Consider the following 20764-nt stretch of genomic DNA (forward strand, 5'->3'; position numbering starts at 1 on the left):
TTGCAGGTGTAATAACCCCATTGTATAGCCCAAGAAGCTCAGCAGGGGAGGAGCAGGAGGTCAATGTTGCCTACCTGACTTTTCATTAATTTTCACTGAAAATTGAATGCCAAATCTGACATTAACACTGACAGCTGCTACAACCATTGAAAAGAGTAAAATTTGTACAAGAATCAAACACCAATAGGAGCAAAAAAAGAGCAACAATCAATTAAATTACACACCTAATTGAAGGCGTTATGATACAGTACTTATCACTTGTACCACATTTGCACCAACATCACGAAGCTGCAACAGTAGTACGACCAGTGCTCCGTCCAAGTCCAAGACCAAGACCCAAACCCAAGGGAGTAGTACTATCCGTTTTAGACTTTCCATGGTTACTATGGGAGCAATGGGAAGAATGGACATGACCCTGATGAATTTTGCCGTCTGAATTTACATTAATGGCAACATGCCCATTGCCATTCATGTGATGAGAGTGGGCATCCCCATTCTGCGAGCTTGGATTCCTTGTCATATGCATCAACCCAATCCCCTCAGAATGTGCAGAATCTTCAACATACTCAATATCTTCGTTGTAGCCATTGATCAAGAAATCTGAACAGTTCTTTCTGAGACCGTGATCATATGGGTTTCTAAAGCGACCGCCTGGGCCTCTAAGGTAGCTATAACGCATTGCATTTGCCATTTCATTTGTTGTTATATTGCGAGATATCTGATGCCACGAGACAAAAGCATTCAGCAGGTGTTGAAGTAATAATGAAAATCATATTAGAGTTGATAGGTAATGCGCAGCTTGCCCACAAATGCAACATTTTTACTCTCTCTAATGAGTTACCACAACACATTAAACAGCATAGTCCAGCAACTAAAACTTCAGTTACTGCCATATATAGCCCAGAGATGCAACTCAATAGTGCATCACATCAAACATGAAAGGACCGACACACAACTTCTGGTGATAAATTGACTGAGTTTGGTAGTGACAGGTACAGAAGAAAAGCACAGGTATCTATCTACATGACCAGCCATAAAAGAGGATGCTTGACATACCTGAGAAGCTTGCACAACAGTTAATACTGCCACACCAAAGAACATGAGAAAATCAACAATCAGAAATGAAATAGCTCCAACATGATGAGTCCCGGCGTGGTTTATCCATGCTCCAAATGTAGATGGAGCTGCTGGATCAGTCACAACTCCTACATCCAACAAATTATATCTATCAGCTAAGTAAATCAACTACCTCCACTCAACCAACCAAAAAAGGCTAAAAGATAGTTTTAAAGAAGGCAATTAATCACATACTTGTAAGAGCCACTGCACCAGTAATCAACATTGCTGAAACTTCTAGAACAAGAAACATAAAGAAATCCCATTTGTTTTTCTGCATCAGAAGCAGGGAAAAATCCATACTCATTGACACATTAATTTTGGATGAAGCATGGAAAAGTAAACTGATACAATCCTACCGAGGAAATCTCAAGACATACATGTAAGCAATCAATATAATCCTCCAGCCATAATTTTAAATTTGAAAATGACAACCCTATGTGCAGGAAGCAGTCTTAGGAAGAGTGCCATAATGAAAGTATTTAATTATTTCACATGCATTCCAAAAGGAGTACCAAAAGGACATTAAGGTTCTTTTCATCGGGTTAAATCCTATCATACTAATTGCCAGTTCAATCAAATGAGCCCCTTTTAAATTCCATCTCTTTGGTAGATGAGTTGTATATTCTCCTCATCAGTAAATAGCAGGTGGAAAATGTCAGATCTGATGTTTGTGCATTCACCTAACAAAAAAAACAGTGATCATACAATGCTTACGTACCTTGCCAATGCAATTAGACACCCAGGGGCAATGGTGATCAAATTGTTCAACACAACGGTCACATGTGGAACAGTGCTTTGCGCGGAGAGGTCTAACAATCTGGTTATAGCAAAATATGAAATGACACTAAGAAAACAAGCATAAACATGAAACAGTAGCACGTCTCATAAAATTAGACATGAATAAGCAGCCAAGATCAAACCTTGCATGTTGCGCACAGTTGAGACCAATTTCCAGCTAGCAAAGCAGGATTATTTATCTCGATCTTCAAAAGAGGTTCCTACATAAGAAATGGTATAAGAACATTGACATATATTTAGAGAAACAATGCCTTCTTCCCCTCTAACTGGAGGAGAAATGAAAAGACCAGCATGACTTGGATAAAAGAAAAGACTACAAGAGAATATAAGCATCTTCTGTGAAGAACGTGCTAATGAAGCTAATCCAGGAGTACATCATTTCTTGTATGAAAGGTGGATTGTGTGGTCGTGCAAAGGGGGGGGGGGGGGGGGGGGGCGAGGTTTGCGGGTGTGAAGAGTGCAACTTACATCATCTTTCATGTTTTCTGGATCATGCACATTCATTCTAATGTAACCTGGATCCTTCCTGCAAAGGAAAATGGGGAAAAAGACGAAAAGAAATAAAGTCAAATGACATCAACATGTGAATAAAACAATTTTTTTTTTTAAAAACGAAGATACGGGATGTACTCCCATCAACATTGTAATATCTGCATTGGGGTGTGGTGCAAGTATAAGGGATCAAATATAATTGTATCATTGACTCCAAGACATAGAAACCGCTTATGGCAAAATTTTAATAGTTATTGGACATTTCAATTGGAATAATATCTATATCAGCCCATGTGCAAGTATAAGGGAGTCAAATGGTGCACAGGAATGGCAACTGAATTTCAAATACTATGCAAGATTTTAATAGTTATTTGCATTTGCAGAAATATAAAACAATCAAGCAATTTCTTAGGACATAACAACGCAGGCATATATGAACTCAACTGCTCAACCATTACTAAAACTACTATGTAGGGCATACCTGCTACACCTATAAAACATAAATAGTCCAGTAGTTGCTAGGAAAACACCCAACCAGGCAAAAAGACCAAAGCCAGCTGTTAGCTTTGGTAGACTGGGATCTGCATCCATAAAATTAAAAAACAATTACTAAGAAATGGGACTAACAATTAAACTAAAAATGAAAAGCAAATGGGAAATGCAGTCTTGATGATCCAGGATGAGGAACTCTATCAAGAAAAGATAGAGAAAATACCCATAATGACAGAGTGAGTATAGGTCACCAACAGAAGTAATATTATGGACCAAAGTACAGGTGCAAGTCCCAACTTTGCTAGACGTCCCAGGCGGCTGTTTCCATCACAACGCTTGTCAAGCAACCTCCTCGCATTTCCCTAGAGAATCAAATCTATTTAAGCATCGAGTTCATAGAGGCTGAGTTTAACAACACATATTCAAAATTTGTTTAAAAGAGCATCGAAAATAACACTTCAAATGAGAACAGTACATTAGGGTCAGTTGCAGGAAAAATAAAATCAACAGGTTTTATATGCACAAATGAATCGTATAAGGGTGAACTGTATACAGAACAGCATGTTATTTTGCACTTTCCATTTCTCATCACAAAGATAGAACTCTACCCATATTATCAGCAAGGAAATGAGGGTGAGCACTAAAAGGAATAGAAGGTATTTGGACATATCATACCATATTGCTGAATCACAGTAACCCCTTGAGATAGGTGTACTTGGGATAGATAAAATAAAAGGTGCATCTGTCTCAAGATACATACCCATATTAAATACACATACTTAAGTCCAAAGAGCATGGACTGAATGCAATACAACAGAGACAGTACCAATGAGACAAAGGCACAGCTGCAAAGGCACCCATCCCATGTAACACCCTACTATTTGCACATGTGCCAAAACAACAACTTTCAGGATGTGCCTTGGTACAAACAAGTTGTGGCTTAGTCAAGAAATACAAACCTAAACTGACATAATAAAATAGCAAGGAGAGCAAGAAACCATTGTCTTAGTAACTACTAACCAATTTAAAGTATTTTGGTTATGGAGCACCTACAAGGAAAAAAGCAACTTGTCTGTGATTCTTGTCAGAAGCAAGCTGCGCTGGTGTAAGTCCAGTGTTATCAGTCACCATTAGGTCCTCTTTTTTTCCAGCCTGTACCAACACTGTACATGCCTCCAAGTTACCCCTAATTGCAGCCCAATGGAGAGGAGTGCAACCTAATATTCAAATATGCAAATATTGACAAGCGTCAGGATATAGGAAACTTCCCATGGAGCCACACAAGGATGATTCTTTTCCCCCTATGCTATAAACAGAAAAGTAATTTTATTAATATATATAACTTACCTTCTTTATCCTGGCGTCCCCTGTAAGCATCTAGAAACAATAGAAGACGTATACAGTCGGCAAACCCTTTATAAGCAGCCCTAGAAATTCTCCAAATGAGAAGCAATTGAAGGAAATAAAAATCATCATCTTAATTAAAGATAAAAGAAAGTGATAGAAAATATTTAGTCCAACAACAATACTACTAGATACAAGAAAACAACAAAAGAAGTAAAAGATGACTTGAGACTTAATATGTCAAGCAAGGAAACTAACTTGTTGATTTAAGCACATTACACCTAAATTTAATTTCAATGGTCCACTAAGAAAAAAGGGACTTAAGAATCATCAGCAGTAGGCACATCTAAATGGAGATAACTAGGTTCTTCAGAACATGCAGTTTATCACCAATTAAATGCAACCAGATAACAAGACAGCTGAAGATAATCAATTTATGTAGGATTTTAAAAATTAAAAAGGAAATAACTAATAATATAAAAGACAGCAAATTAACAAATTATCATCTTCATATGAAGGGAAGACATAACAAATAGAACTAAAAGTTATCCATGAAACACATGATATCTCACATATTAAGAAAATTACAGATAAAAATAAATGACCAAAATGCACAATCAAGAAAATTAATATGAGACGTTCACAACTATACGCACTGAAACCTATCTTTTAAAAGAGAAGGCAGAATGCAATTTAATGAGATACCAGTGTAAAGGGCTCCTTCCATCATTATCAGGGACATCAGGATCAGCATTCCATTTCGAGACAATGTGATAGAGGAAAGCTGTTTGACCATATTGTGCTGCAACATGTGTTGTCTGCATGTTTAAAAGAAAAAACTAATAATCAATATTATTTCTTTTTCAAACACATTTCTAAGTAGCAAACAGGAAATCAAGAAAAACAAAAAAGAAGACTTGAATCATGCATATTTAGACCTTCATGAAGTAAATAAAAATCATTTTAAAACAAAAGAGAAACAAACCTGATACCCATACATATCAGCCACATTAACTCTAGCACCTTCTTGGAGTAACAGCTCAGCCACTTGAATAGCACCGCGAACCGCACTCCAATGTAATGCAGTCTGTCCAGTATGATCTTTTGCATTCACATCCCCTCCATTCTAAAAACCAAATTGACATACATATATCAATCAGTTTAACACTAAACTCTTTTCAATTAATAAAAGAACCAAACATAAATTTGCTAATTTCAAAAAGAATACCTGAATAATGTATTGAGCAGCAGCGGTTCGGTTATTCAAAGCGGCCCACTGCAAAGCGTAGTAACCCAAACCATCGGGTTCGGAAACCGAACAACCCTCACTTTCAACCAATCTTTGAAGCTTCTCTAAATCTCCGTATGCAGCTGCCGTATATACATCGTTCCTTAAACTCTCCTCCCCAATCCCGCCATTAGATTCCCCTTCGTTGTCATTGTTGTATTGTGTCTGTGTCTCTTCTACGACCTCGATCTCCGATGACATGTTTTTTGCAATTAATGTTGTTCTTTGTGATTGAAAGGATTTGACTTTGATGAGATCAAATTTAAGAGAACAATAAAAAAATTTAGGGTTTTCCTTGGAAGGAGAGGGAAAATGGAGAGAATAAAGAGAGTAACTTTGCGTTCGTTTGTTTGGGTTTGGGTCGTTTAGCCGTCCGTGTTGACTGTTCTTTTTTCTTTCTTTCTTTTCTATTGTGATTTGATTAACTCCATAAATAATATCAAAAAAATTAAAAGATGCATTGGTATTTTCTTTTTAATGTTTTGCTAAAGATTCTAGAGGAACCCAAAAGAAAAAGAAAAGTCAATTCTTTTTTTGTGTCAACAACAATTGATTATGAAAGAATCAAAGCATTGAAATTTCCATTTCATTGTAATAAAAAGAAAATCATATGGTGTCACCAATATTCTCATTCATGAGAATGAGAATTGAAAATTTTTAATTTAGTTTCACCAAAAAAATTAAAATTAAGAATATTTTTATTCATTAATCATTAATAATAATATAATTAGATATGTAAAAAATATTTAAGAATTAATTTCATTTTAGAGTAATATAGAAAATTAACCAAATCAAGCGGAATAGTAAATTATCAATTTCACTTATCAAATATTTTAATTTTTAATTTAATTTAATTGATCGTTTTTTTATTACTAATCATTTTGCTCATTACTAGTTTGGTTTTTCTATTATCGTATTTTTAATTTCTTTTATTTTCTAATAAGAAATTGAAGTGATCCGGTCCAAATTATGCTTTTTCCCAACTTTAATGAATAAAAGAAATAAAAAGAAAAGGCATTATAATTACATTAAAACTAAATGAAAGAAAGGGAAAGGAAATGGCGAATCATTTACGTTTTTTTTTTTTAATTTAATTTTGAGGAAATCCGAATTGTATTGCTAATGAGTTTAAAAATGGTCAAGAAAAAGGTGCCATGCAAAACTTGTATGGGCCGACGTCTGGAATTTATAATAATTGCAAATTGACCAGATTTAAGAACAAATTAAAAAATGTCGAAACTAGTGATGAAGCTTATTGTAAAACTTATGGACGCAATATATTCACATAAATGTATATAACTTTTATTTGGATTTATTGAATTAACAAGTCAGAATATACCATGCTTCTCTTTCTCCACATGCCAACAGGTTATTACCTGACATTTTCTTTCAGAAAAATGGACAGATAATAAAAGCAAAAAGAGATTATATAATTTGAGGTGGATTTATGCGTTAAGAAAAGCATTTTGAGAGAAAGATTAAACAAAACAAATACATTGCCATAAAATGTCCAGATACTAAGTTGCCAGGCTTCGTTCATTTGATTTGATTTTCTTTTTCTTTTTTTTTTTAAAGTTATGCATATATATAATGCCACTTTCTTGGATCATTCTGAATTCCCACAAAATATAAATTCTGAAACAGCCTAATGATAATGTATCAGACTAAAAATGTAACCTGATTTGAGAATATAAAGGTTATTCATATTATTAATTCATCAAGCTGATGATATCATGGTAACAAGTAACTAAATCAAAAGAAACAGAAATAAACTAAAGCATCATACTAATCCTAATGATAATGATTATAAATAATAGATTAATTAACATCCTCCTTCAGGTTCAGGTGATTGTGCAGGACTGGATTCGTCGGACTCGGGGGCTGGTGCAGGACTGGATTCGTCGTACTCGGGGGCTGGTGCAGGACTGGATTCGTCGGACTCCGGAGCTGGTGCAGGACTGGATTCGTCGGACTCGGGGGCTGGTGCAGGACTGGAATCGCCAGACTCCGGAGCTGGTGCAGGACTGGAATCGCCAGACTCAGGGGCTGGTGCAGGACTGGAATCGCCAGACTCAGGGGCTGGTGCAGGACTGGAATCGCCGGACTCAGGGGCTGGTGCAGGACTAGAATCGCCAGACTCGGGAGCTGGTGCAGGACTAGAATCCCCAGACTCGGGAGCTGGTGCAGGACTAGAATCGCCAGACTCGGGAGCTGGTGAAAATATGGAATCATCAGACCCGGGGGCAGGTGCTGGTGCAGGAGGGTAATGTTCAAGTCCTGGTAATTCACTGGCACAATGTTCCTTCAAAAGAATACCGAAAAATGGGCTCTTAAAGTAAGCAAAAACAGGTGCAACGCAATCCTCAGTAATGGCCGAAACAGTGGCGCAACATTCAGGTTCAAGATGAAGCTTATGGGTGAAATATGAAACAATAATGTCATGAATGCATGTTTCTTCAATGTGAATATCTTTCAAGCAGCTGACAATTGTAGGAACAGCAGGAACAGGAGCAGAAGGTTGAGGTGCAGCAACAACATCATCATCACCAAATTCAAATGCAAAATCATTCAGCTGCCTGGCAGCAAGGCTCAGTTTGAGACATGATGATGAACAAACAATGAACAGCACAAGAAAAGAAGATAGTTTGTTCATCACCATTTTTGAGTGTTTGCTGTGTAATATACTATAGCAAAGACAGAAAGAATAATAAAGGGTTTCTTCCTCTTGAAGATGTGAGTGAAATCTACAGCAATGGTAGCATTTTTATAAGGGAACTAAGAGATGAGTGCCAGTGTAATTTTGATATACTTTCTCAAGTTTTTTCTTGTTTTCTTTTCGTTATCTGATCATTGAGATAATAATTATCTGCTAATTACAAATTCAAACTGTGTAATTCATTCTCTTTTTAGACTTAACAAATCCCAAATGGATTCAATTAATGTTTTCATTAATTAGCCTTCAAAGTCTACATTGATTTCTGTTACAAAATGAGCAATGCGTCCTGTTTTCTCTAATGTACAAGGGACTAAAAATTATTGGCATGGGACGTAAATTTTAAAATAAAACAAATTCAAGAACAATATAGAATACCATGTATGATAATTATATTTGTTTGGACCAACCTTTTGTTTTTTAAAGGAAAATATATAATTGTTATATACTAGCAATAATGAAGAGTAGATTATGCTTATTTTATTTTGTTATAGAATAATTACTAGGCTATCAAGATTATTTATTTATTGGATTAATTTTAAATTTACCAGTTCTGAATTTAATTCTCAATGATGAAACTTAAATTTTATTATATAATTTTATCACCCAACTCTAGTTTTATTATTCCATGTTTGTATTGCTTCAAATTCCAGGGAATTAGATTTCTAGAATGTTGATACGGGCGAAAAATTACTAATAATGAAACATAATTATAATATATTAAAGCTTAAGAACCTAAATAGAATTACTAATATGCAATTTAGTCACTTAGAATATAATTTTATGGCCCATTTGTCACTTTTTTCAGAATATGGTGAATTAGACCGCAGAATGCTAAATTTCAAAAAATATGTGATAGAATTAAATTTAAATGACAAATTGTGTCAAATTAAATTTAGTAAGTTAAGTAAAAGGATAAAGTTCAGTTATTAGTTATTAATGGAGTAATTAATTTAAAATTAATTGTTACAGGATAAATGATTAAATTTGTTACATTATTAATCCCAATCTGTTGGACTACTTATCTTTATGTTTGTTAGTTTACTGATACACATCGTTCCACATTAAGTCACTGCACACTGTATATAGACTCAATTTGCTTGTTATATATATATATATATATATATATATATATATTTTTTTTTAAAGGAGAATTTTTAAGAAATCCAATGAGCCGAACTGTACAGATGGAGCATATGGAACCCTCGCACTATATTTTCTTATAAAATAAGGAAAACTATTATTTTTTATTTTAATTTCTTTTTCTTTTTTAATACAAAGTCTATATTGGACCAAAAATAAAACATAATATAATTATGCATGATAATTATATATGTTTAACCACGAAACACGTGGCATGATATGATTTACTCAAATAGTACAGTCAAAGGTGTTCCATGACTTGACTTGGTCTTTTATTTATTTTTTTAGTAATTTTTTGTAAAGCAGTTTTGGTCTTTCCTGAGAAATAAAATAATAATAAAACGAAATTAAGTTGGAGTCAACATCTAACAATTTTTTGTAAAATTATAAAAAAACATAGTATCAATTCAACTATAAGAAACAGAAAGAGAACAAATTAAGTAACAAAAGACCATATAAGTGCAAAGGTATTCTTTTATTCATCTGAGAGGAATGTTTTTTTGATTTCTGCCTATATGGCAGTACTCTCTACTAAGAGAACATATTTATCCTATCTAAAAACCTAATCTAAGGACTAATTATGATAATGATGTTGATAATCATTCTCTAATCACTCAAATAATGACTAAGATCATGCTGATGGAGTTGCTGGAGCTGGAGCTGATGGTGTGGATGGAGTTGGAGGACTAGAGCAATGTTGCTTCAAAAGACCGCCGAAAAATGGGTTGCTAAAATGAGCAAAAATAGGTGACACGCAGTCCTGCTTAATGGCATCAACAACGCTGCAGCAACTGGCGTCGAGATTGATGTTATGGGAAGCATAAGAGTGCAGAATCTGGTTCACACAGCCTTGTTCGACATGGAAATCTTGTAAGCATTTTTGAGAATTGGAATCTGTGGGAGGAAGTTTTGGGTGTGGGAAGCCAGCAGGCAGTGGTGGAAATGCACGGCCATGGCCAATCCATGGGAATGATCGTCGAGGAAATGAAGGAAACGATGGTTTATTGGGTGATCCTCCATCGGAAGGTGGTGCTGGTGCGGCATCATCAGCAGCTGTTGCTGAGTAAACAATGAAAAGTAGCAGAATTGCAGACACTTTCTTCATCATTTTTGCTTGGTAGGTACCAACGAAATGCTTGAGTGAAGTGAAATGAGAAACTTGGTACCCTCTTTATAAGAGGTAAAGGAGCAACTCTTATTGTTTTTGGGATATTATGTTATTGGTTTATAGTCAGTTTCATGTATTTTTTCTTCTAAATATTTCAATTTTAGTGGTAATATCCTAACTGAGATGATTATTTCAAAGATAGATTTTAAAAGTTTATCTTCTAATTTTGCAATTTAGCACTTAAGGATTGAGATACTAGTGTTAGTGTGTACTATGTCCACCTTTAATAACAGTTTTACTTGCAAATAGAAATTAATAAAAGTTTGATTTTCTACGGCTTAAAAACACATGGCATGATATGATATGATTTACTCAAATAGTAATATAACAACTGGGAAGAATTTTCCATATACTAAACTCAAATAGTAATATCGACCTGAATTTGAATTAATCTCAATTACTCAAATATTTTTATCGAGCTAAATTTGAATAATGACGTATTCAAATCAGTTTGACTCTTTTTTTACTCTGATGTGTTTTATAGTTTTTTTTATAAATATTATATTTAAATTAAATAATTTTTTTAATTATGTTTCACATAAATTTTATATAATATATAAAATTTGATATGTATGCATTGCGCATAAATATTAATAATTAAACTTATTATTACTAATTTATTGTATATAATATTTCTCATGTAATTCTTATATGCATGAATTGGAAAATCAAAGAATGTTTTGTTTAGAATCATTATTATAAAAAGATTTAAAATAGTTTCAATTAATAATAAATATTAAAAGAAAAAGTAATCAATAAGAAAATATATCTGCTTACAGTGTTGACTTCAATTAGTTGAAATGATCATTAATAGAAAAATATGATAAAAATTGTCACGACCCCACCCGTGGGCCCGTGACCGGCACTAGGGAATGGGTAGGCTTAAGGCCACCGAAACCCGTAGTAAGCCTGACACTCACTGATTTAAACAAATCTCATCTCAAATTAATATTATTAAAACCACAAATCATCTTAATAGCTGCATTCTACATAAATACTTGGCCCCGAAAAACTAGGCGAGACCAAGCTCGAAAAATTTATAATCGATACATCTACTATTACTACTCATGGAGAATCTAAGATTTACCAATTTACATACCAAATCGACACGCCACCCGATGATGAAGGAGTCAGTTACCGAATAAGAGTCATGGAGAACTAACAAATACAAATCCAAAAATAAGAAAATGAGACTCACCGAGAGTGAGTTAAAATCAAATAATCCTGGGGACTATTGCATTCTTCTCGGAAAACATAGATTATTCAAATCAGATATCAAACCATACTATAATCATACCCTACTATATCCTTCACATAAAATATTAATCATTCGAATCAAAATATCAACCATGCACGTAAATACAATCCATATTATAATCATACCATAATAAATAAATAAATGAATAAATAAAAATATATTTTTATTTTTACGGGACGAGTGGCTCAAGAGAACCCTAACCCCAATTCTAATAGCCTTTCGGCTCTTAATCCAACAGTCCGGGCGCCCAGAGAGCAAGCTCGATCGTGGTCCTTACCTCCACCAACACTTGAATTCCAAATAAGCCGGCCAGAGAGCATCGCTCGATCAGGACCTTAACTCCCAGAATCAATCGAACTCAGCCCAGAGCAATGCTCGATCGTAAGGCATAAATCCATAATAATCTTATATCCATGATCATTACCGGCAGACGCTGTCCCGATGTAACCCATCAAAGTGGCATGTTCTACAAGCCACATTTCCCAAATCGCAATCACCACATTTAATAAATATCATTATCCGATGAACTCATCCAACACATATCGGAAATAAAGATTAAAGATTTAAGATAAAACAACGTGCAATTTGTGAGGAGAAAAATAATAACGTTTGTCTTATTATAACATACTAATAATAATATTTATATTATTTCAAATATTAATAATCAAGTGAAATCATTTATCTTGCGATACTAATAATCATATTAAGCACAAATTCTAAATAGCATATTAAAATCGGACTAGCAATAGCGCGAAAGATTAAATGACTTTAACTCATGTGATTGGGCGACCTCCTAGCTCTCGGTTGGAGCGAGCCGAATGTATGATCATCTAATCACGGAAAATAATTTATCAATACCGAGATAATCGATCATTAATCCTAGGTCTAGACTCCTAGATCGACTGTCTAAGAATCTCGACTCGGAGAATTCTACCGAACATCCCAGAACCTCCCCTACAACACGAACATTACCCCCCGTGAAAACGGGTCCAGGACCCGCCAAGGACACTTCCAATATCCAACAATTTAAACAACGGGAGTCGGGTCCCCAAACTTCACTATTTCCGACCCCGCCACACAAAGACAAAATACGAGGCGCATAAACCGACAGACAAATATTTATGACTCACAAATATCATCAAGTACTCAATATAATCCAATAGACATAATTAAACCAAGAATTTCTAAAATTAACGGGCCAAAGATAATTACCGAGACGCCGATCGCCGGCCGACTACTTCCACCACGGAGTCCGATCGACGATCCAAACACACCATCGGACTCACAACGACGCTACCGATGACGATCCCCGCCCGATTTTCCGATCCGACACCCGATCATCCGGAGAGATTTGCGAACGATCTCGACCGTCGATTCGCGAAATGAAGCCCGATTGCCACGAAACCAAAGGTGCCATCGCGAAGCTTGAAAGGCAGGAGAGTCGGGATATGTCCTCCGATCATCCATCCTCCGGCCGGAGCTCACGGAAAAGCCCAAAACGCCGGCCGCCACCATTATCTCTCTCCACCGGATCTTCCGTCTCCCGGCCACCACAGCGCCGGCCGCTAAAAGAAAGCTCGCCGTAGAGAGCCGATCGCCACCTAACTCGGCCGCCAACAACGCCGGAACGGAACACGCCGAAGCCGCCACACGCGATTTCGCCACGCTTATCGCCGCTGCCGCCGCCTGGCCAACAAGACGCCGCCGGCCGCCCACGCCCGACGGCCACCGACGACGCACGCCGCCTTCCTCCCCTTCTTCTACCATCGCCCTCTCTCTCTCTCCCGATCTACTTTCTCTATCCCCGATTTCTTTCCCTTCAATATCGACATTTGACCCCTGAACTTTTCCTTATTACAATTTGGTCCCTCAACTTTCTTAATTACTTACAATTTCATCCTGCATAATTCCAATTTGACCCCCAAACTTCTTTTTAGCCTTTCAATTAAGCCCCTAGCTATTTAATTTGGGCCAAATCCGAATTATTGAAAATACACAATTACAAAAATACCCCTGACCGACATATTTATTTACAAAAATACCAAGCTCACAAATTTCCATTAAAACCCCATAAAAATAACATTATACTTTCAATCCTTATTCCAAAATAAATTTCCAATTTAGTCCTAACACATAATTAAATTAAATAATCAATTTCCAACTTAAAATTTAATACTACTAATCAATTATAATACCAATTTTCCCAAAATTCTTTTATTAAAACACCCTTTATAATTTCTTCCAAAATTTTTCAATATATAATTTTACTTATATAAATGTGCATTTGGGAAAATTTGAATAACCAAAATATAATCATTTCTCAAATAATTTACTTGAATAATTTCTTAAAATTTCAAACTAATTGGGTATAGAAAATAACTCATTTATTTGATTAATATTAAATTTTTCATTAAATCATTTCAAATTAAACCCAATAATAATGAAGCTAAAATTAACTTAAATAAAAACTCATTATTAAATATATAAAAAAAAAATTCCGGGTGTTACAAAAATACAAACAAAAATATTGTATTCACAATATATTCTAAATAGATTAAATAATACTTTGCTATATTATTAAATCACATACTCAAATTATTTTAGAAGCTTATTTTTATTATTTAATTATAAATTTTATACAATTAATTAAAAATTAACCACTTTTATTAGTGACAACTTAGCACTTATAAATTATTTATTATTCTAATTCTTTAATTATATTTCCATCAGCCACTTGATAACATTGTACACTAATTGTAGTCTTTTATGAGCATAATGTACTATACAGTTTTCTCAGAAAGTTTGTTAGTCTAATTGCCAATCAAATGCTGCCATATCATCATGCTTCATGGATTCTAATGAGAATCAGTTCAACATTTGCAAGAACTAATTCATTTCACCCACTAGATGGACTCAATTTGTGTTTATAATTTTTTTATTTTAATCTCTAATATATTGCTAATATTTATTTATTTTTTTTCTAAATTCTTTTTACAAGAGGTCAGAATTTGCTTAAGGTTTGGAGTTCAACTTAGATTTTTTACTCAACGGCTCAATTCAACTCCCTGTAGTGCAGCTCGTGCCTTTTGCTAGAAAGTACAAAATTATATTTTATATTTAATAATAAATTATAATTTACTATAATATATATAGTATTATATATTTTATTAATATTATATATGTTATGGATTATACGATATAATAGAAAAGACAAAAGTACATATAAATCTTCAAACTTTTAGCCAATAATTACACTTTTAAATTTTGAAGTAATTCAATTAAATCTGTAAAGTTTAAAAACATAATAATTATATTTTTAGAGCTAATTTCTATTGGTATTGATTTGTCTTTATCATTATCATTTTTTTTCTTTTAGTTCCTATTCATTAAAAGCAAAGTTAATAATTTCTCACATATACAAAACGTGAGTTAGAAAAAGTTAAAACATTTTCTTTTAGCATTTAAAATAAACGAAAGTAAAATAAACGAAATCCACTTTAAAAATATAATTATTCTATATATTAAACTTTAATGATGTACTCGCTCTATTTTAAAATTTAGGGATTTATTTACGCTTTGACAAAAAATTAAGAGACTTATGTGTACCTTTTACCAATGGAAAATAATTAAAAATAACTTTTTTAATTTTTGCATATAAAAAGATAGGGTAATATTATATGTACATTTTTTCTTGGTAACCAATATAACCTATTTTTTATTATATTTTATTCAGGAGATCGCTCTTTCTTCTTTCCCATATTACTGTAATTAGTGCATAAACTGATAATGCACAATGGTGTTCCATGACTTGACTCGGTCTTTTTTTCTTTTTTTTTCTTTTCCTTTTTGGAAGTGCTGGTATTTTCCTAAGAAAAATTAAGCTGGGAGTCAATATCTAACAGTTTCTTTTGTTTAAAAAGAGAAGAAGAAAAACGTCATTAGCTTTAAAGGGATAAAAGGCAATGCCTAGTTTCTTCCTGTGCTGTGAATTTGTAATATTTTACTTTTGTAATATATGTTTAATTAAAACATAATTCTGGATATATGCTAGTTGGTGGAAATATTCGATAAATGTTGGAAATCTATATAAAGTAATTAAGGTTAACAGTTTAATTCTCCTAAATAATCTGGTTTTTTCTTTGCAATATTTTTCCAAATGATTCAAATATAAAAACAGAAAAGAAAAAAAAAAAAAAGAGAATAAATGAAGTAACAAGAGAACATAAAATGAAAAGGCAATCTTTATTCATCTGAAAGGAACATTAATTGATTTCTGCCTAGATGGCAGTACTTTTATCCTATCTAAAACTTAATCTAAGGACTAATTATGATAATGATGTTGATAATCATTCTCTAATCACTCAAATAATGACTAAGATCATGCTGATGGAGTTGCTGGAGCTGGAGCTGATGGTGTGGATGGAGTTGGAGGACTAGAGCAATGTTGCTTCAAAAGACCGCCGAAAAATGGGTTGCTAAAATGAGCAAAAATAGGTGACACGCAGTCCTGCTTAATGGCATCAACAACGCTGCAGCAACTGGCGTCGAGATTGATGTTATGGGAAGCATAAGAGTGCAGAATCTGGTTCACACAGCCTTGTTCGACATGGAAATCTTGTAAGCACTTTTGAGAATTGGAATCAGTGGGTGGAAGTTTTGGGTGTGGGAAGCCAGCAGGCAGTGGTGGAAATGCACGGCCATGGCCAATCCATGGGAATGATCGTCGAGGAAATAAAGGAAACGATGGTTTATTGGGTGATCCTCCATCGGAAGGTGGTGCTGGTGCGGCATCATCAGCAGCTGTTGCTGAGTAGACAATGAAAAGTAGCAGAATAGCAAAGACTTTCTTCATCATTTTTGCTTGGTACGCACGTAAAGATTGATGAATATTTATTATTATTATAGCTTGCAATGATTATGAAAAGCTTGATTGAAGTGAAATGAGAAACTCGGTACCCTTTTTATAAGACGTAAAGAGATATCATGTCACTAGTTTATAGTTATTTTCATGTGATTTTCTTCCTAAACATTTCATTTTTAATCATAATTATCTTAGTTGAGATAATTATATTAATTATCTCTTTATATAAGAGACTTTACGATATTTATGGTCTTCTTTATTTGATAAGCATTATCTAACTACTACTAATAATTTGGTTATGTATAAAGAGTATAATTGTATACTTTAGGGTCTCTAAAAATCAAAGACAGTTCTTTGATTTATTTCTATATAAAAATTGTTTGTATTTGAGTGAAACACAAAAAATAATGGATAAATATATAAATTTTTTTCGGATAATATTGGATATATTTTTTTAATGTTCTTATGTCAATTAAAAACGAACATTGTCTTTCTATATTCTTAACTATTCACGGCTTGACAGCTATGGTATATATATATATATATATATATATGTGTGTGTGTGCGCGCGCGCTTAATAGAAATAGATTAATTTTGATAGCTCAAATCTCACCAAATTAAAAGAAAATAATAATTTTTTATTAAACAAAAGTAAATATTTATTTACCCATTAATTGGAAAGTGCTATTAACTAATCGAATTATCATGAACTAATTAAAGTCCTTTAAACAGATAAAAGAAAAGGGTAAATGACATCATATTAGTCACAAGTGGGTATAAGAGTAAAACCCCAAATAATAATTTCATATTTTATAACTCCAAGTGGTAACAAATTGCAAAGTACTAAGAAACGTTAGTATAACACTTAAATCAGCTGTAAAATTGAAATGAACTTAGATGTTGTAAGATGTCAATTATGCATTCACTTTTATGATCTTCCTATTAGGATAACATTCTCTTGAACTTGCCAAAGTAAAAGTCATGTAAACAAAATTATTCTTGACCCAAACTAGAATAGGCTAGGAGCAGATGCCAGTGCAACTCCATTACAGAAACCCTTGAGTAGAGGTGCCAGGAAAGGGTGCAATGGGAACATTTGAGGCCAACAGTTGTCTTCGATTGATAAGATGGCATTGCAACAAGCAGTGCCAATTTCACCTAATTGGCCCTTAATAAGTGCCTCCATAACTTCAACAAAACATCCTTCAACTTTGAATATAGATTACCAACATGCTCCTCTTCCAGGTTGCCCCCCTGGCAATAGTCCTGGCAATGATACTTCAGGTAATGGACCTGGAAATGGTTCCAGTTGTGATAGTCCTACTGGAACCAAAGCTGCTATTCCTACAACAATGGATAGTAGCATGACTATGGGAAGTTTTTTGGATGGTAATGCTAATGCCATGAGAAATATAACAACGTAAAACTGAAATCGTGTTGCACTGACTAATTTTTTAGGAGTTGGAGGGATTTGGTTGTGGTTTGAGAAGGAACGAGGGATCCTTTTATGCTTGCCTGGGGGTTTGGAGTTACTGCAACCTTAGCTGATGCAGATGCAACAGTTTCATAGACTTAAATATATGAATTCGTCTTGATGGTATTAATGGTATATATAAACTGCTAAATTGAATGTTATTTATGTTCTTAACAAACACTAATGGCAATTAATCAAGTGCTAATTATTTCTGGGTTATGAATGAATATCTTAAATCAAAATAACAGGTTAAGATAGCCGTGTCTGCTCTGACCGAGGTTCTGATCGACACTTGTCTGGTTATCTAGACCATAACATGCCTGTTTTCTTGTGCTTGCATGCCAATTGTCTAGCTTTATTGTAGAATTTCCAGACAATGAAATTCACAGCATTATGACTAACCAAGTAATGATTAGAGATGTGGAATGATGTGGTGAAAGTTTAAACAGTAATTGAATATTTAAATCTAATCATTGATTTAAAGGGCTGGTCGTTTCATTTCTCCAATTTTGATCATCTTCAATGCCATTTTCTCTTTTTATTTATTTATTTATTTTGGGTGTAAGTGAGCTTTGTTGTCACAGAAGAACAACATTAAACAACAACGCATGAGTGAACAGTTACGCAAAAACCTTAACATGATTTTCTCACAAAGATTATATAGGAGCCAATGGCTTTTGAGCCAATCAGGCATGTAATTGAGAGCCGGGCAACAGTGGGACATTTGGAAATGCAATGCGACAATATTTGGGTCCATTAACCTTCCGACAATACGTCAATTCACTTGGAATTCTTTCAAAGGTTAAAAGACCTCAATTTGATTATCTTTTTTCTTCGACAAAATACGTTCAGTTTTATTTATTTCAATATAATTTTTATTTTATTTATTAACTGCTTCTTAAAATTTAGTTCTTAGAAAATATAGAGTAAGTTATATTTTAAATAAATAAATAAATTCTTTAACAGAAATAATAAAAAAATATAAATTTAAATACTGAAAAATAATTTGTCCTACGTTAATGCTAAACTGATCCTGTACATCAAAAAGATATATAATTTAGTAATCAAAACGAGCATTTATATATATATATGTTACATCAATTGTTAGTCCTTAACACATTTATATTTTAACCAATAACCAATGTTGGAATACTTTTGTTTTAGTATATCTCATTAGCTTTTGTTACTAATCCACATTGTATTTGACGTATGGATGTCTATTGGAATTTTTACTTTAATTGGATGAATATTAAAATTGCTAATAAATAGGATTTAGTGGAACTATATTGGATGAGTATTAAAATAGCAAAATAAATTTATAATGAATTTTATCACATCTAGATGACTGAATTAGTATTATAGTCTAATCAAACTGTGCTTTATGTATTCTACTATATAAGCTCACTTCTGCTACACCATCCATAAACAATAGAAAGTAACATTTCTTGAAACAGATAGAAAAAAGGAAATATGACAAGAATGATGAGGCTCTCAGCAGTTATTGCCATTGGAGTATTGTTTTTGTGTTCTGCATGTTGTGCAGAAACTGCTTCTGAACAATCTTCTGCTTCTGCTTGTTTTTGCTACCGTGACTGTCCTTCTGGTTCCCATCTTGTTAGACGGATTAATAATGGTGCAGGTTACAGCAATTGTGTATGTGACTGTGTACCCAATGATGCACCGTCAGTTCCATCACCGTCACCACCGAAACAAACCCCACAACCACCAAAACAGAAACCAGCACCACCACTAAAACAGAAACCAGCACCACCAAAAGAAAACCCAGCACCACCATCCAATGATGACTGTGCATCGAAGCTGCTGCCTCCTTTGGTCGAAGATCAATCGCCGATACTACTGAAACAAATGTTCGAATATGACATACAATGTTATCAAGCTCTAAGTCTGATAAGCCCATGCATCAATGCCGTATATGGAATATACGGTCCTTCTACATTGTATCCCGTTTGTTGCAATGCCTTCAGAGTAACCCAGACATGCGGTAGTTTCAACCCTGTGAACGCTGTCCCTCCAGAAGCCATATCCATATGCAATGCTAATAATTTTTAATTTTTGTTTAGTTAGTATTTTGGGTTTTCATTAGCTAGCTTTAGTGTTAGTTCTAGTTCTAGTTATTTTATTTTATTCTTTGTAGTAATAAATTGAAAGCAAACTTTCTTGTTTGATGTTTTACAATAAAGCAATAAAATATTTTTTGTGTTTCAGCGCTCCATAGATCTATTTACTGTATTAATATGTTAATGTATTTTTATGTTTGATACACTAATGAAGTAGTAGTATTTTCTACATTAGAATTTCTAATCCTGATAATCAGAAATGATTTTGCTTCGCAATTGACAAATAATGGCGGAATTCAGAGGAAGCTTTGATTAACAACAATATCAGCTCGTTGAATGAGCTATGCTAAACTCCCAGCTTTTTTCTTGGCCCTGTCGGTGCCACTCTCTGATAGTTCCTTCAGTGCTTCTTCTGCACCACTTTCCTTTGCTAACTTCAGCTACTGCAAATCACCAGCCTTGCCACCGTACTTCGATTTCTTAAAACATATTTATCAGCTGCATAGATAATTTATCTATTTATCTATTTATTGTTT

General features: G+C 33.9%; 3 protein-coding genes across 3 annotated transcripts; all 3 read right to left on the bottom strand.

Moving 5' to 3' along the window:
• LOC8268269 (protein S-acyltransferase 24) lies at positions 1 to 5937 on the bottom strand. The gene is made up of 13 exons (XM_048371958.1): positions 5474 to 5937; positions 5231 to 5371; positions 4951 to 5063; positions 4249 to 4328; positions 3955 to 4118; positions 3125 to 3263; positions 2891 to 2990; positions 2386 to 2443; positions 2040 to 2117; positions 1838 to 1936; positions 1312 to 1390; positions 1057 to 1205; positions 1 to 718 (listed from the first exon to the last, which is right to left on the bottom strand). The coding sequence occupies exons 1-13, from the start codon at positions 5732 to 5734 to the stop codon at positions 281 to 283; spliced, it is 1899 nt and encodes a 632-aa protein (XP_048227915.1). The 5' UTR covers positions 5735 to 5937; the 3' UTR covers positions 1 to 280.
• A 3908-nt stretch (positions 5938 to 9845) lies between these two features.
• Positions 9846 to 10564, bottom strand: LOC8268270. The gene has a single exon (XM_002532270.3). It carries the CDS (start codon positions 10495 to 10497, stop codon positions 10021 to 10023), a length of 477 nt encoding a protein of 158 aa, XP_002532316.3. The 5' UTR covers positions 10498 to 10564; the 3' UTR covers positions 9846 to 10020.
• A 5629-nt stretch (positions 10565 to 16193) lies between these two features.
• Positions 16194 to 16670, bottom strand: LOC8268271. Its single transcript, XM_002532271.3, has one exon. It carries the CDS (start codon positions 16668 to 16670, stop codon positions 16194 to 16196), a length of 477 nt encoding a protein of 158 aa, XP_002532317.2.
• Between the last annotated feature and the right edge of the window lie 4094 nt (positions 16671 to 20764).

Source organism: Ricinus communis, chromosome 3, assembly GCF_019578655.1.
Source record: "Ricinus communis isolate WT05 ecotype wild-type chromosome 3, ASM1957865v1, whole genome shotgun sequence".
Lineage (NCBI taxonomy): Eukaryota > Viridiplantae > Streptophyta > Magnoliopsida > Malpighiales > Euphorbiaceae > Ricinus > Ricinus communis.

Coding starts and splice junctions, on each gene's coding strand:
- LOC8268269 (XM_048371958.1), bottom strand. CDS start 5,734: ATGTCATCGGAGATCGAGGTCGTAGAAGAGACACAGACACAATACAAC. Junction 4,119..4,248: donor GGGACGCCAGGATAAAGAAG/GTAAGTTATATA, acceptor TTTGAATATTAG/GTTGCACTCCTCTCCATTGG. Junction 2,991..3,124: donor TACTCACTCTGTCATTATGG/GTATTTTCTCTA, acceptor TTATGGATGCAG/ATCCCAGTCTACCAAAGCTA.
- LOC8268270 (XM_002532270.3), bottom strand. CDS start 10,497: ATGATGAAGAAAGTGTCTGCAATTCTGCTACTTTTCATTGTTTACTCA.
- LOC8268271 (XM_002532271.3), bottom strand. CDS start 16,670: ATGATGAAGAAAGTCTTTGCTATTCTGCTACTTTTCATTGTCTACTCA.